The sequence below is a fragment of the Mixophyes fleayi genome, chromosome 3 (assembly GCF_038048845.1).
Source record: "Mixophyes fleayi isolate aMixFle1 chromosome 3, aMixFle1.hap1, whole genome shotgun sequence".
Taxonomy (NCBI): domain Eukaryota; kingdom Metazoa; phylum Chordata; class Amphibia; order Anura; family Limnodynastidae; genus Mixophyes; species Mixophyes fleayi.
Window position 1 is genome coordinate 107,844,040 of NC_134404.1, and position 15,240 is coordinate 107,859,279.

The 15,240-nt window shown below is 40.0% G+C and overlaps 1 protein-coding gene across 3 annotated transcripts in view; it reads right to left on the bottom strand.

Moving 5' to 3' along the window:
- Positions 1 to 13,496: 13,496 nt before the first annotated feature.
- The window catches only part of LOC142143887 (glutamine-rich protein 2-like), a 46,103-nt gene continuing 44,359 nt past the window's right edge, over positions 13,497 to 15,240 (bottom strand). For all 3 annotated transcript variants that reach the window (XM_075202135.1, XM_075202136.1, XM_075202137.1), the window contains one exon: positions 13,497 to 13,680. In XM_075202135.1, coding sequence (XP_075058236.1) covers positions 13,587 to 13,680 — 94 coding nt within the window. In that variant the 3' untranslated portion in view covers positions 13,497 to 13,586. The remainder of the gene's footprint in view (positions 13,681 to 15,240) is intronic.

The window sequence follows — 15,240 nt, forward strand, 5'->3', positions numbered from 1 at the left end:
GTGTGGATATATGTAGGCATTCAAATTACTAATGTGTCACTAGCCTAAAGGTGATGTGCATCCAGCTGCTGATTTCATCATCATCATCAGCTATTCATATAACTCCACTAATTCCGCAGCGCTGTACAGTCAACTCACTCACATCAGTCCCTGCCCCATTGGAGCTTACAATCTAAACTCCCTAACATACACACACAGACACAGAGAGACTAAGGTCAATTTAATAGCAACCAATTAACCTATCACTATGTTTTCTTTGAAAAATTTAGTTATTTTTAAAATTACTATTTTAAGGTTATCATTCCTAATTTAGTAGTTACCATGCCTTCTAAGTAATTATGGACAGTGACATATGGATGCATTCCAAAATATAAGATGGTTGATGATGAGAATTGATATCAACAATCATTACAACATACCCATCACAATAAAATCCATTATATTAATAATGTAGAATGTTTGGTCATGTGACTTCCAATTCTGTGCTATGACCATATTATTAACTGTGGAACTTCAATACATTCTTAATATAGTATGATTCATCTTACAATTATAAGTCTCTGCATATTAGTGTGGTCTTGATACCAGAGGGTCTGCTGCTGAAAAAGATACTTTACCATAGGGTAAATCAGTATTCCGAACTATATACAAGACTGTATCTTACAGTCATAATAAAAATAATAACAGTAAATGCTCCTAGAAATAGTTATCTGAATGTTATTATGACAGTTTACCTATATAAAAACAATACATAACCAATGGCTTCTGTAAGTAAAACAATATTTATTATGTACATAGTTCCCAGCAGAACGAGGACAGCGCTAATAGATTTCAGGAGATGTCTGACGTAAAGGAAGATGTTGCTTCTAAAGCAGATCGAAATATTCAAAATAGTGAAAAAGCTGAAGAACTTGTGACTACCTTTAGCCAACCAGTAAGAGAGGAGCACCAAGGACCTACTGCAGAGAGTGGCTATGGCTTTACTAGGAATGCATATGAAGCGCTACAGTACATAGTTCCCATGTATATGTCTCAAGCCTTGGATAGGCACTTTGCAGAATGTGATTCTGAACTGAACCTGCTGTGTAGAAGAGTGTCTCACCTAGCTGACCATGTGAAGTCTGATACACACACCAGGGACTTCTGCGAAACAAGGATGTTGTCAGATCCCAGTAATGCCGCCCAGCATCTTGGGAAATCAGAATTGGAAATCCAATCAGACCGGTCTCTTCGAGCCACCAGAAAGAGGTGTTCTAGTGATATCCTACAATGTTGTGTGGGATGTAGCTCTAATCAATCTAAGAAACACAAAGAAAAATAAACTAATTTATCAATCATAAAATAAATGATTAAAGCATGTAACGTGTTTTGTAATTCAATAAGTAGTAAAATAACAGTATAGAAATGTGTGGATGTGTGTTAAGTACGACTTGCACATTTTTTATACTTCCTTTTCTAAGTGTAATGCCCCCTGTGGCCTTAAAGTGTATAACACTGAGTGGGAGGGACACCATTCTTGAGAGGGGGAGGATGTGGGGTACCATGGGGTTTCTTAGTTAGTTAAGTTCAATATTAAGCAGAGTTGAGTTTGGTGTGAAGGTTACGTGGAAGCAGAACGACACAGATGTTCCGAGTAGAGATGAGCGGTTCAGATTCTGAAAAATCAAACAGAATCGAATTTGAATCTGAAAACAAGGAAAAACATAATTTCCAGGAGAATGTCGATTCTTGTGAGTTTTTAATCTATTAAAAGGTGAAGAAAAAAAATTGGCTTTAATGTGGTGCACTAGTTGTCTCAGTTAGTCCTGTGACTCATTGACCGAAAATCCCAATTATTGTATTTAAAAAATAACTTTTATTAATAATACGTAGTGAAATTGTGAACAAGTGAGTTTAAAATGTACTGATTACACCTTACGGTCCCTGTTAATATATTTCTAATAAATTAATTTGTATGTAATCATGGATATTTTATTTCTTTATTAAAATACTCCTCACTGATGTAACAATTTCAAGTAAATAGTATCCAGGAGTTGATACAATTTACTGTAAAACTCAGTATCCAAGATAAGTTCAAATAAGATAACATTAGGGTTTGTAATTATGTTAATAGTTTCTGATGTGAGGTCACACTTCTCTATATATCTTCTCTATATATCCCTCCCTCCGCTCCTCAGCTGCCATTTTAGAATTGATAGTAAGTGGGGAGGTCAGAGCAATTGGACAAGGTGAGAGAGACAATGTATATTGAATAGCTGTGATTTTACTGGACAAATCATAACAGTTTATTTACAGATTGGATTTGTGTGCTGATTGGGTGTGAGAGAGTGAGGAGCAGACAATCAGTGACTACTGGTAGTAATAGTATATTAGTAAACTAATTATCAGTGGACAAAAAACATAATTTTTTGCTTTTAAAATGAAATGGAAGGTAATTGTGTGATGGTCAGTGTCACTGACATCTGAAATACTTAGTGGACAAAAAACTGAGTACTGCTTGACTGTGAGCAGCACCCCCACCCCCCAAATATATTTACTGCCTTTAAAATCTAAGGGGCATATTCAATTAGCTTTTGGATTCGCGGTAACGCGCGTTACCGTGAAAAGTGCGCGTTCTTGCGGGTATTACGGTACCGCATTAACGCGGATTTTCGCTCGCAACCCTATGGGCTGCGAATGAAAATCCACGTTATTGCGGTACCGTGTATTACGTTTCGCGGCTGTTCCGGCGCGTTGCCGCAAATCCAAAAGCTAATTAAATATGCCCCTAAGTTTTTCAATATGTGTGAGGGAGCACACCTCCAAAATTTGTATGTGTGTGTGTGTGTATTATATATATATGAAAACCAGGTCACTAGCTGACACAGGTGAATAGTGTAATAATTCTTAGATATATCCAGGAGTCTTCTACCACTGTCTTTAGGTGATCTAATAAGAGTGAAGAACTTCAGCCTGGATGGTTGTTTTGCCCCTATAAATTATTTATGGATTTATATACTTGTTAAAGGGCATTGCGTGGGATACACGCAGTGATTTTTTGGAATACATATAGAACTTGAGGTAGGATGTTCATTTTTAAAGCAGAAATACAACAGCACCAACCAAAAGATAACGTAGCTCCCTCATACCTGAGAAAATTCTCTTTATAGCGCGAAGAATAGGAGGCGGTGATGTAAATACCGAAGTATTCTGTTTTTATTCACAAATTAAAATTATAATTTTATTACAACAGATGTTTATCATTATCTGAGATATGTAGTAGAAGAGCTTTAGATTTAGAGTCATTTAATTTATACCTCTAGATAGCTAAATACGAATTGAGACTTTATTTCAATTTAGAAGGGGGATCTAGATTGATTAAGACTAGCAATATATCATCAGCAATTAGCGATAGTTTATAAGTCTCACCTCCCACTCCTATTCCATATATTCTATAATATATATATATATATATATATATATATATATATTTTTTTATTTTTTTTTATATATATATATATATTTATATGTATTTATTTATATTTATATATTGAGGTGCCCACACAAAGCAGGTCTAGGGTCTACACATAGTGCTAGCTATAATTGAGGCAGGACATGTCCTAGTTCAACTTTAAATGTCAGTGTAAAAATAAAGCAAGTATTTGTATTCAAATATTTGTGTCCATTGTGAAAAAACAACCAATATTTTTCTTATGTGCAAAATAATAAACTAATTTGCACCCCTCGCATGGCAACATGGTTTTGCCAAGTTTCAAAATTTCTTTTTGTTACTTTCTTTAATGAATAAGGCCCATAGTGTGCAATATTGTTGCTGGCCCCTAGATGGAAGCAGAGCTGTATAAAGGATTTAAAGTCAAATTTAATAGTCAGTGAGGGTTGATAAAGGCTGGGACTGTAAAATGACTCACTGAGGAAATCCAGTCTGCATACAGTGGATTACTGCAGAGAAAACAGATGCAGGACTGTTGAAGCGATGTTGATATGAACACTAAAGCAGCAATGAATTAGTAAAACCCATGTTCAGTGCAAACAAATAGCCACTCATCTACTGTGAGTTTTGACTCAGGAAACCCCTGTTAGTGTCTAGCAAGTCCCTGGTACCCGGAAGGTTGAATGTGTAGTCCATAGGGAACTTAAAGTGGTGGCTCCTAGTGGGAAGTGGGCACAGTCTACAGCTACTATTATGCCAGGGGATGGCATAGAAGGAAATCCACTGAGTGTGGGTCATGCTGCTGGCTGTATCTGTTCCACTAATTCAAGAGGAGATCCAAGCTTGATATGCTGCGGCTTAGCAGAGGTGTGATGGGAGCGGGAGATCCCTACAAGCCACTCCAGTTAGGAGACGGTCTGTTAGGTTGGTTGTTTGCTTAAATCAGGTGTGGGCTCAATGGATGGATGCCAATGATGGGATAAGCATGGAGGTCCATTATTGTGCACAGACGGCTTTGGAGACGTCAGTGCTGTGAGAAGTACGCTCCCAGTAAAGGCATGTCTCACTGCTCCTCCAATCTAAGTGCAATACGGTGGCACAGTGGTTAGCACTTCTGCCTTTCAACACTGGGGTCATGAGTTCAATTCCTGACCATGGCTGTGTGGAGTTTGTATCTTCTCCCTGTATTTGCGTGGGTGTTATCCGGGTGCTGCTGTTTCCTTCCACACTCCAAAGACATATTGGCTGGTTAATTGGCTTCTGACAAAAAATAACCTTTGTGTGTGTCACATTGTACTGTGTTATATAGGTAACACACAAAGAGGAGAGCTTCATTGGTCCATTCCTGAATGTCATTGCTGAAATACAAAAAATCTAGGGCTGGTAGGCTTGGGGTAAATCTGCAGTTAGATTGTACGGTGTTAAATATGTTACACACAAAGAGGAGAGCTCCATTGCTCATTGTCATTGCTGAAATTCAAATACTAGGGCTGGTTTGGTGTAAATCTGCAGTCAGATTGTATTGTGTTACATAGGTAAAACACAAAGAGGAGAGCTCCATTGTTCCATTGCTAAATCTGCAGTCAAATTATACGGATGTCACAATCCGCTCCCCTGGTATCGCTACCCGAGCCTCTAAACACTGACTGTTTCTTTAATTTCTGTTGCTAGTGTGATTATGGGCCTTAATCTGCATCTGGGTCTATTACACCTGTATGCTGGCCAGTGTTACTATTGGTCAGTCTTCCTTTATTAGGCCCTTCCTTTCTTTCCTGCATTGCTGGTTCTTCAAATCACATCCGTTATTCTGATGTCTCCATTTGTGTACCTGTTCCACTGCTCGTGGTAAACGCTATGATCTACACCTGTTACCTGTTCCACTATCCGTGGTAAGCTGCTGTCGTCATCGCTGCTGTCTGATGGATTTCCTAATCTCTATATACCTGTTCCACTGCTCGTGGTAAACGCTATGATCTACACCTGTTACCTGTTCCACTATCCATGGTAAGCTGCTTTCATCATCGCTGCTGTCTGCTGGATTTCCTAATCTCTGCATACCTGTTCCACTGCTCGTGGAAAATGCTATAATCTACACCTGTTACCTGTTCCACTATCTGTGGTAAACTGCTGTGTGGTCATTGCTGCTGTCTGCTGGATTTCCTAATCTCTGCCTACCTGTTCCACTGCTCATGGTAAATGCTATGATCTACACCTCTTACCTGTTCCACCATCCGTGGTAAAGCTGCTGTGTTCATCGCTGCTGTGTGGTCATCACTGCTGTCTGCTGGAGTTCCTAAATCTCTGCATACCTGTTCCACTGCTCATGGTAAATGCTATGATCTACACCTCTTACCTGTTCCACCATCCGTGGTAAAGCTGCTGAGTTCATCGCTGCTGTGTGGTCATTGCTGCTGTCTGCAGGATTTCCTAATCTCTGCATACCTGTTCCACTGCTCGTGGTAAATGCTATGATCTACACCTGTTACCTGTTCCACCATCGGTGGTAAAGCTGCTGAGTTCATCGCTGCCTGTGTGGTCATCGCTGCTGTTTGTTGGACTTTCCTAATCGCTGCATACCTCTTCCACTGCTCGTGGTAACGCTATGATCTACAACTGTTGCCTGTTCTACTATCCGTGCTCGTGGCAAATGTTATGAAATTCATCTGCTCATTGTTTGATCTACATCCCTGACCCTGTTACTTGTTTCAGTATTCGTGGTATACTTCAGTTACTGCTGCTGTGAGTTTACTTTTATTGGAAGCTGCACTGTTTGAATTCTGTATACCTATTCCACGGCTTGTGGTAACATGAGGAGTCACATCTATTATCCGTTTGGCCTGCATGTTTGATTACTGTTCTCAGTTTCACAAATTGTGTCAAGCTGTACCTATCATGGCCGAATAGAGTTGGACTTTGTTTCTCATGCTTCAAGATTTCTATTATTGAAGAATCCAATTACTGTATTTGCAGCTTGTATTAATGAATGTTGCTGAAAGGTATTATTCCTGCATGCCCTTTATAATCATCTCTGGCAAATCATTCAAGTCTGCATTGGTCTCTTGTATTAATATTTTATAATAAATACGGGAATCTTTGTAACCATCTTTGATGTCCGAATTGGATCATTCCTCTGCCAAGTAACTAGTTCTCAGCTATCACAGTGGAAACTTTCCTGGAGGGCTGCGATCTGCAAGCTGGGAGCCGCAGAAGCCCATATTCCCTTGCGGGAACCTCTGGTGAATACCTCGAGGTTTGTTAGACTCCGCGCCTCCAGGAAAGTTTAGTCAATACTCATTGGACAGCAGGATCTCACTCAATTACTTTGTGAGCTAACCTGACAACGGTGTTATATAGGTTACACACAAAGAGGAGAGTTCCATTGCTCCATTGCTAATTGTCATTGCAGAAATACAAATACTAGGGCTGGCAGGCTTGGTGTAAGTCTGCAGTCAAATTGTACGATGTTATATAGGTTACACACAAAGAGGAGAGCTCCATTGCTAATTGTCATTGCTGAAATACAAATACTAGGGCTAGCAGGCTTGGTGTAAATCTGTAGTCAAATTGTACTGTGTTATATACGTTACACACAAAGAGGAGAGCTCCATTGCTAATTGTCATTGCTGAAATACAAATACTAGGGCTGACAGGCTTGGTCTTCTGAATTTGCAGTGTACGGTGTTATCAAAATGGATTCACAGCAGTACACAGAAGAGCAGGAGCACCAAGCAGCTGCTGGCACTAGTCATGATTATAGTAAACCCTCTACATCTTCTGTTAAAGCCTATGTTAAAGTGCATATTGTTTGTAAGTCAGGGAAACCAAAATGTAAAAAAACACCTTTCACCTTGGTCAAGCAATAAAAGACCTGTAATCCAGGCAAAGTTATCTGCAGAAAAAAAAATTGCCAACATGCCATTCTACACACGCAGTGGCAAGGAAAGAATGAGGACTTCACCTTCCTCTATGATTGTGAGTTCTGCAACTGTCACTGAGGCCTCTTCTTGTAAAATCAGTCGTGACTCGTGACCAAGCAAAACCTTGTCATTTAGACTCCAAAAGTGGTGTCCAAATACTTTTACGTGTGAATGCCAAGCTGAAAACAGTAAGGCATTATAGGAAAATGTATGTTTAGATTCAGTAATATTACACAAATCCCTGAGGAGAGTCTAAACACGAGTGCTATGTGTAATCCTGACCATTCTGATAGTGTACCCATAAAGAAGGCCCCTTTTAGCATTTCTGCAGATGTGTGCCTGAACAACTTAAGTGTAGCCGGTGATACACCTATTGAGGATGCCACTTTGGAATTGCAACAAGATGAGGGGGATATTTGTGTAGCCGACGAGGGCGCTAATGAGGATGTTGATGAGGATGATGTTGTTTGTGTAAGTCCTGCACTGGTAGACGCATTTCTTGTACGTGTTAAGAAGAAGGCCATTGTCATGCCTGGACATAAGACCAAAAAATCCACCTCTTATGTGTGGAATTATTTTTCCCAAATCCTGACAATTGTTTAGCCATTTGTAGCGTTTGTAAATCCACAGTCAGTAGAGGTAGGGCCCAAAATCATCTAGGAACCTCATCCATGTTACACCATTTGAAGCGAGTTCATGGCAAGCTGATGGGAAAATCAAAAACTTATGCTAAAAAAATAACAACAAGCAGTCCATCATCAGCTAGGTCCCTTCTCTCACCTCCATCCCGACGCCTGCAATCTACCCCCACAACACCATCCTCATCAATATCCTCAGTAGCGATCGGAGTTACTCCTGCACCCAAGTTGGTAAGGCTAGATGACTCCTCCTCTATCCTGGATTCCTCAGAAGAACTCTTGAGTGTTAGTCCCACTGCTGCTGCTGCTGGGGGTTAATCTTCATCCCAGAAGCAGACCAAGAAGAAGACTACTAGTAGTTTACAACAATTGACTGTTAAACAATCCTTTGCAAGAGGAAGCAAGTATGAAAGCTGTCACCCAGTTGCAAAGCGGATCACGGACGCCATGGCAACTATGCTAGTATTAGATCTGCGTCCAATATCCAGTATTAATGCAGCTGGTTTTAGACAGTTACTTGAGGTCGTGTCCCCGTTACCAAATTCCATCACGACACCATTTCACTAGAAAAGCTATTCCTCACCTCTACTAAAAGATTCGTGAAAATGTAATAATTGGGCTACAAAATGACATTCTACCCACTGTACACTTAACCACAGATATGTGTACAAGCAGAACTGGGCAAGCTAAAGATTATATGACTGTGACAACCCACTGGGTTAGTGATTCGCCTTCACCAGCAGTAACAGCAGCAGCATGTACCCAAGTACGTCACATTTGTCAGAGGCAGGCTACTCTGTGTATCACCGGCTTTACTAAGAGGCATACAGCCGACAATCTGTTACAAAAACGAAGGGATGTCACTGCAACATGGCTTATCCCGCTTGGACTCTCCTCAGGATATGTCATTTCTGATAATGCAACCAATATTGTGAGAGCATTACAGCTGAGTGAATTCCATCACATTCCCTGTTTTGCACACACAATAAACTTGGCGGTGCAGAGCTTTTTAAAAAATGACAGGGACGTGCAGGAGATGCTGTCTGTGGCCCGTAAAATATCTGGACATTTCCGACATTCGGCAACAGCATGTAGGAGATTGCAACAGCTTCAAGTACGATTTAATTTGCCCTGCCACCAACTGAAGTAAGAGGTGGTGACAAGTTAGAATTCCACCCTGTATATGCTTCTGTGGATGGATGAACAGCGAAAAGCCATCCACGCTACTCCACAAACCATGACATTGGAAAGGGAGGGGGTATGTATTTTAGTCAAGGGCAGTGGAGAATACTTTCCATGTTGTGCAAGGTGCTGAAACCATTCAAAGTAGTCACCTGTGAAGTGAGTTCAGACACTGCTAGCTTGAGTCAAGTGATTCCCTTAATTAGACTTTTGGAAAAGCAGCTTGAGAAACTGAAGGAGATGAAACAAAGCAATTACGTGAAGTATGTTGGACTTGTAGATCAAGTACTTTATTCGCTTCGTCAGGATCCAAGAGTTATCAAAATCTTGAAATCGGATCACTACATTTTGGCGACTATGCTTGATCCTCGGTTTAAGAGCTATGTCTTCTTATTGTTTCCAACTGACCCAGATCTGAAGAGATGCAAGGAGGTCCTAGTGAGCAAGATTACAGCTCAAGTGTTACGTGACAGGACGGCGTCTTCTCCTTCAGTTTCTCACTCAACTGCTGCTAGGAAAAAACGTAGCTTTCCCAAGAGGCCCAGGGATGATGCAGATGACTCAGCACAAAATTTTGACACCTGGGGGTAAATGTATCAAGGTGAGAGTTTTCAAACGTGTTTGAAAGCCAATCAGATTCTAGCTATCATTTATTTAGCACATTCTACAAAATGACAGCTAGAATCTGATTGGTTGCTATAAGCAACATCTCCACTTTTTAAACCTGCTGGAAAACTCTCAGCTTGATATATTTACCACAGATATGTGGACAAGCAGAACTGAGCAAACTAAAGATTATATGACTGTGACAGCCCACTGGGTTTGTGATTAGCCTTCTCCAGCAGCATAAGCAGCAGCATGTACCCAAGTACGTCACATTTGTCAGAGGCAGGCTACTCTGTGTATCACCAGCTTCACTAAGAGGCATACAGCTGACAAGCTGTTTTAAAAACTAAGGAATGTCATTGCAACATGGCTTATCCCGCTTGGACTTTCCTCAGGATATGTAATTTCTGATAATGCCACCAATATTGTGAGAACATTATAGCTGGGTGAACTCCATCACATTCCCTGTTTTGCTCACACAATAAACTTGGTGGTGCAGAGCTTTCCTAAGACACCCAGGGATGATGTAGATGACTCTGCACCAAACTTTGACATCTGGTCTGGTCTAAAAGAATTGACCAAAAAACGTGATACCTCTGCCGTAACTCCACCTGATCCTACTATAAACATTCAAAGGATGGTAGAGGATTATTTTCATGACAGCATAGAAATAGACACATCAGACAGTCCCTTTACATACTGGGAGGAAAAAAAGGGAATTTGGAGACCCATGTACCAACTCACTTTGCACTGCCTAAGCTGCCCACCCTCCAGTGTGTACTCGGAAAGTGTTTTCAGCACAGCCAGGAACCTGGTCAGCGATCGGCGTAGGAAGCGACTTCCTCAAAATGTGGAAAAGATGATGTTCATAAAAATTAACTTCAAGTTCCAAGAGGTAGGCCTTTCCCGCCAATTACATCAAAATACTGAGACTTCTGTAATGGTGGATTCCAGCGGTGATGAATTAATTATGTGTGAGGATGATGGACATACTCCTGAAGGTGAGGATGAGGCTGATGACATCTTGCCACAGTAGAGTTCATTAACACCACTGTTACCTTAGGTGCCTTAAGCTCATTGTTACCTTGTTTTGTGGTGGCCCAAACAAACCAAGCACTTCAGCCACAAGAAGTGGCACTTTTGTGGCTGAAGGGATTGGTTTGTAAAGTGTGCATGTCCTTTTTAAGATCCAACATAAGGATGGGTGGGAGGGCCCAAGGACAATTCCATCTTGCACCATTTTAAATTTCAGCTACCACTGTGTGCCAATGTTACCTACATGTGCTTTATACTGTTGTGTTCTTAGCAAAAATCTTAGATGCCCATTGATGATGCAAATGACTCAGCACAACATTTTGAAATCTGGTCTTGTCTACTGTAGAAGAATTGACCAGAATTAGTGACACCTCTGCTGTAACTCCACCTGATCCTACTATGAACTATTAACATCCAAAGAATGGTGGAGAATTATTTTAAACAGTATAAAGACAACAGTTTTATTAACAAAGAACAATGTTGCTTGCAGAAGTACTTCAAGCATGGATGTCTAAATAGACGTGTAAATGTATTATCTTCCACTTTGCTGCTGTTTCATTAAGTGTTTGTAAGCTGCACTTTACTTGAAAGATACCTAACTATATTATAATTTTGTGGGAATTGGGGCTGATTCGAAGCTCAGTGATGAACTTGCTTTTTTTCTGGGAATTACAATGGTTCTTTTTAGTGCATTGTCTGGCACCCTGGATTGGTGTGGGTCTGATAAAAGCACGCATCCCGAGGGGTTCGCGCTCATAGCCATGTATTAGCAGTAGAATTACCACAGTTATCCAAGGAACGGGTGGAGCGGTCAAATGAACCATAACTGATTTCATGATCCAAGGACAATTCCATCTTGCACCACTCTTCTTTACTGACACTGCTGTGTGCCAATGTGTCCTAGATGTGGTAGGAACTGCCGTGTGTAAGAGTCATTGCTCTGTCGCTTACCATCCAGCCAGGTCACTGCAGTATTTGTCCGAAAGTGTATGAAAATAATAATGTGACCTGTGAGGTGGTCAAAATTAAATGCAATTGTGTTGAAAATTAGTGTTATTGAGGTTTATAATAATGTAGGAACAAAAAAAGAGCAAAATTATGTGATTTTAGCATATTTTAGCAATTTTTGTAAAAAATACAGATCCAAAACCAAAACACACAAGGGCGGTTTTGCCAAAACCAAAACCAAAACACGAAGTTAATCCAGATCCAAAACTAAAACCAAAACCAGAACACGGGGGCAGTGAACATCTCTAAAAATTTATATTCCTGGATGCAGAGTCAAATGAAAGACAAACCTTTTTTATTATGTGCTGCACATCTAGTCTAGTTCAAGCAAGAATAGACATCCCAACATGAGTATACATACAATTATGAGCTGGCATTTATCCTAATTTAATAAGAAACAGGAGCAAGTTCTGTAACGAACAAAGCATGCATTACTGCAGGATAGTGAACATGTAACCAGGAAAACATAACTTCTACCATTACAAGAGAATTGACTTTTAGTGCCTATTCAGAAATCCTTTGACTATTTTGAGTACCATATCATGAGCACGATCTCACTCCATAAAGATACTGTGGCAAGTGCACACTTCTGGTGAAACACGCACAATTAACTTCTTGCCATTTTACATTGTTTTAATGTCAGGATGGTAAAGTACTTGACAACATAAATATTCCATACAGATCCCTGTGACCCTAAACATTATATAAACACAGACTAGCTCTCTAGACACCGACCAGCTTTCCTAGCATCGGTCACACTGAACAGTAAAACAAACAGGTTTTTATACCCGACACTCCTGCCTCAGCCTTAGCTTGATGGGAAGATGATACTCCCACCTTCCCTTTAAAAGGGAGATCTCATCAGCTGCTTCTGTTTGATTACTCTTACTGCAGACAGGCCCTGTAGCTGTGGGAAAAGGCACTTCTAAACCATGTAAGTTAAATCAGACTCTATACCATTATTTTTCCACACGTCCTCCACCTATTTATTTTCAAACTAGGTGCACTGTTGCACAAATGTGTTACTCTGCTTGCACCCTTTCCCTGCAGATTGCAAGCTAAATTCATCCCTTTGTTACAATACATACATATGACAGCCTTCTATAATCCTAAAGTTAATTAAATTAAGACATTGTTTATGTATAGAGCATCTGGAGTTAGTAAGAATAGTTCCTTGTTAAAACCTTTTATGACCAGAGCTCTTCCTTTTTTTGCATGACTGACATCAACAGGATACATTTGTTAATCACAATACATATAGTCATATAGAGGAAAAGCATATGTTTTACTATTTCCAACATTTAAACTCTAGAAGGGACAGTATCAAACACAAGTTCATCGTGTCTATAGTACATTTGAATATGAGGCTATTATAAGAACCTATTTTAACCACCATCTTAATTTCAGGAATCCATTTTGACTTTCACTCAGCTTCCAAAATCCACTTTTCACACACACATATTTATAAAATCACAGATTTTTGGCCATTTTGCCAATGGGATTTAAAACAGCAATTATTAGAGGCAAACTTGTAGTGTGGGGTTTGGAAATTTATATTTCATAACATCTCAGCTTATTAAGATTTCACACATGCTTTTATTGCATGAGAGTATATTGAATCTTCCTTTTCCCTTAATATGACAAAACTTAAATCTGTAATAGAAGAAATGAACAGTTGGAAACATCTTATAATATATTTATTTCAGCCTAATTTGTATTTCTTTGGATTACTAGACATTGACTGCATTAAGATGTTAATATTGGGGCGGATCAATCCTTTCCACAAAATGTTATCCTGATATCTTTCTTGCAGATGCATAAGCAAGAAATTCCTGAGGAGGTTGCTGATATCTTCCTGGAGAACCTGGCATAGAATATACAATAAACAAAACATTAACAATCAACATTCTCATTATTGGCTGTTTATAAGAATTCAGATCTCCAAAATGATTAAGCCTAATATCCTTTTAATACATTGTTAGGAAAGAGTATTACTAATATTAAGTCCTGGTAGACTTATCTTCAAAAATATACCCTGGCAATCAAATCTCTTGAAAAAAATCAAAATACCTCACACTCATACATTTGCTGCACATCAAGCGCAGCATTATGTAACTTCAGTTATTGTCTCCCTTGGATTGGTTAAAAATGCTAGAAATAATAATGGCTAAAAGTTTGGTAAACCAAAACACTACTTCAACCCATTCCAAAATTTGGATTATTCTAGGGTAAAGTCCAGATTGTCTTATTGCTTAGAAGTCTTAACACACACAACTTTAAGCAAAATAAACTTTCTCTGGTTACTGCTCGTCCTCATATGCACAACCACTGTGTGGTATAGTATCAATCTAATCTAAACACACCATATAATATCGGTTTGTGTTCACCTACCATTAATTAAGGTATGTGGTTTTGAAAATGATGACTGAATGTGTGGTACCCCAAAGCCCTGTTGAACAGCACAGAGGAAGTGCATAAACGCTTTTTAAATGCAGGGCTACAAGGGGTTAATTGTGCTCCTGAAAACTTGTGCCCAGGAGTGATTGACAGGAGGAGGATGAAGGCCCTGATTGGCTGGGGGAGTAACAGGAAGAGGATGTGCAGGAAGGAGGAGAGAGAGAGAGCAGCATGGTAGAAGGAACAAGGGGAAGAACGTGCAGCCGAGCAGAGACAAGAGTGAGCTGCTGCCAGAACTGTGACATTGCCAGCAAAGCGGACGGAGAACAGCTGGGGACACGCAGTGGGCGCCAAAGACAGTCTTCACTAACTGCAGAACCGTCTTAAGGTAAAACCCTAGCCTGCAGTGTACTGCACACACCCCAGTGTCAGAGGGAAGAGTGATGAGAGAATCTATCCAAAACTGACATTGCATTCTTGTACAAGGAAGGATTGTGAGAGCTTTTCCCCCAGATCATACCTCTACACAGGCTGCAGAGAACAATTAAGACGGTCGTTTCAGTTATATCCTGTGTGTGTGCTGATAGAGATTCATTGACTGTTGAGAGAACAGCGCCATATTGTGGCTGAAATGAGCAACAGCCCTGCTTTCTACTATAATACTTAACCCTTGATGGAAACCTCTGCAGGACATTGGAATACTACCAAATTCCTGTGCACAGGTCAGCCCAGGACTGAGTGGAAAATATGGTAACGTTAACAGGGATAATATTGGTGCACCAAATGTTTTAGATGGATGTTAATGTTATGTGATTTACCTAAGAATTGATTTATTAATATTGAAGGTGTGACATTCAGTGTTAGTGGTACCGCTGCAATTCAAGTTAACTCAGCAGTAGATGCTAAAAGTGGGTCGCCTGACCCATAGGGAATAGCACGGTACCCCAAACACCTGAATAAGAAGGGGCGCGGTAGTGACCGTAAGAGTCTTGATGGGTTATTACTGATGGTTCTTGCATCATCCCCA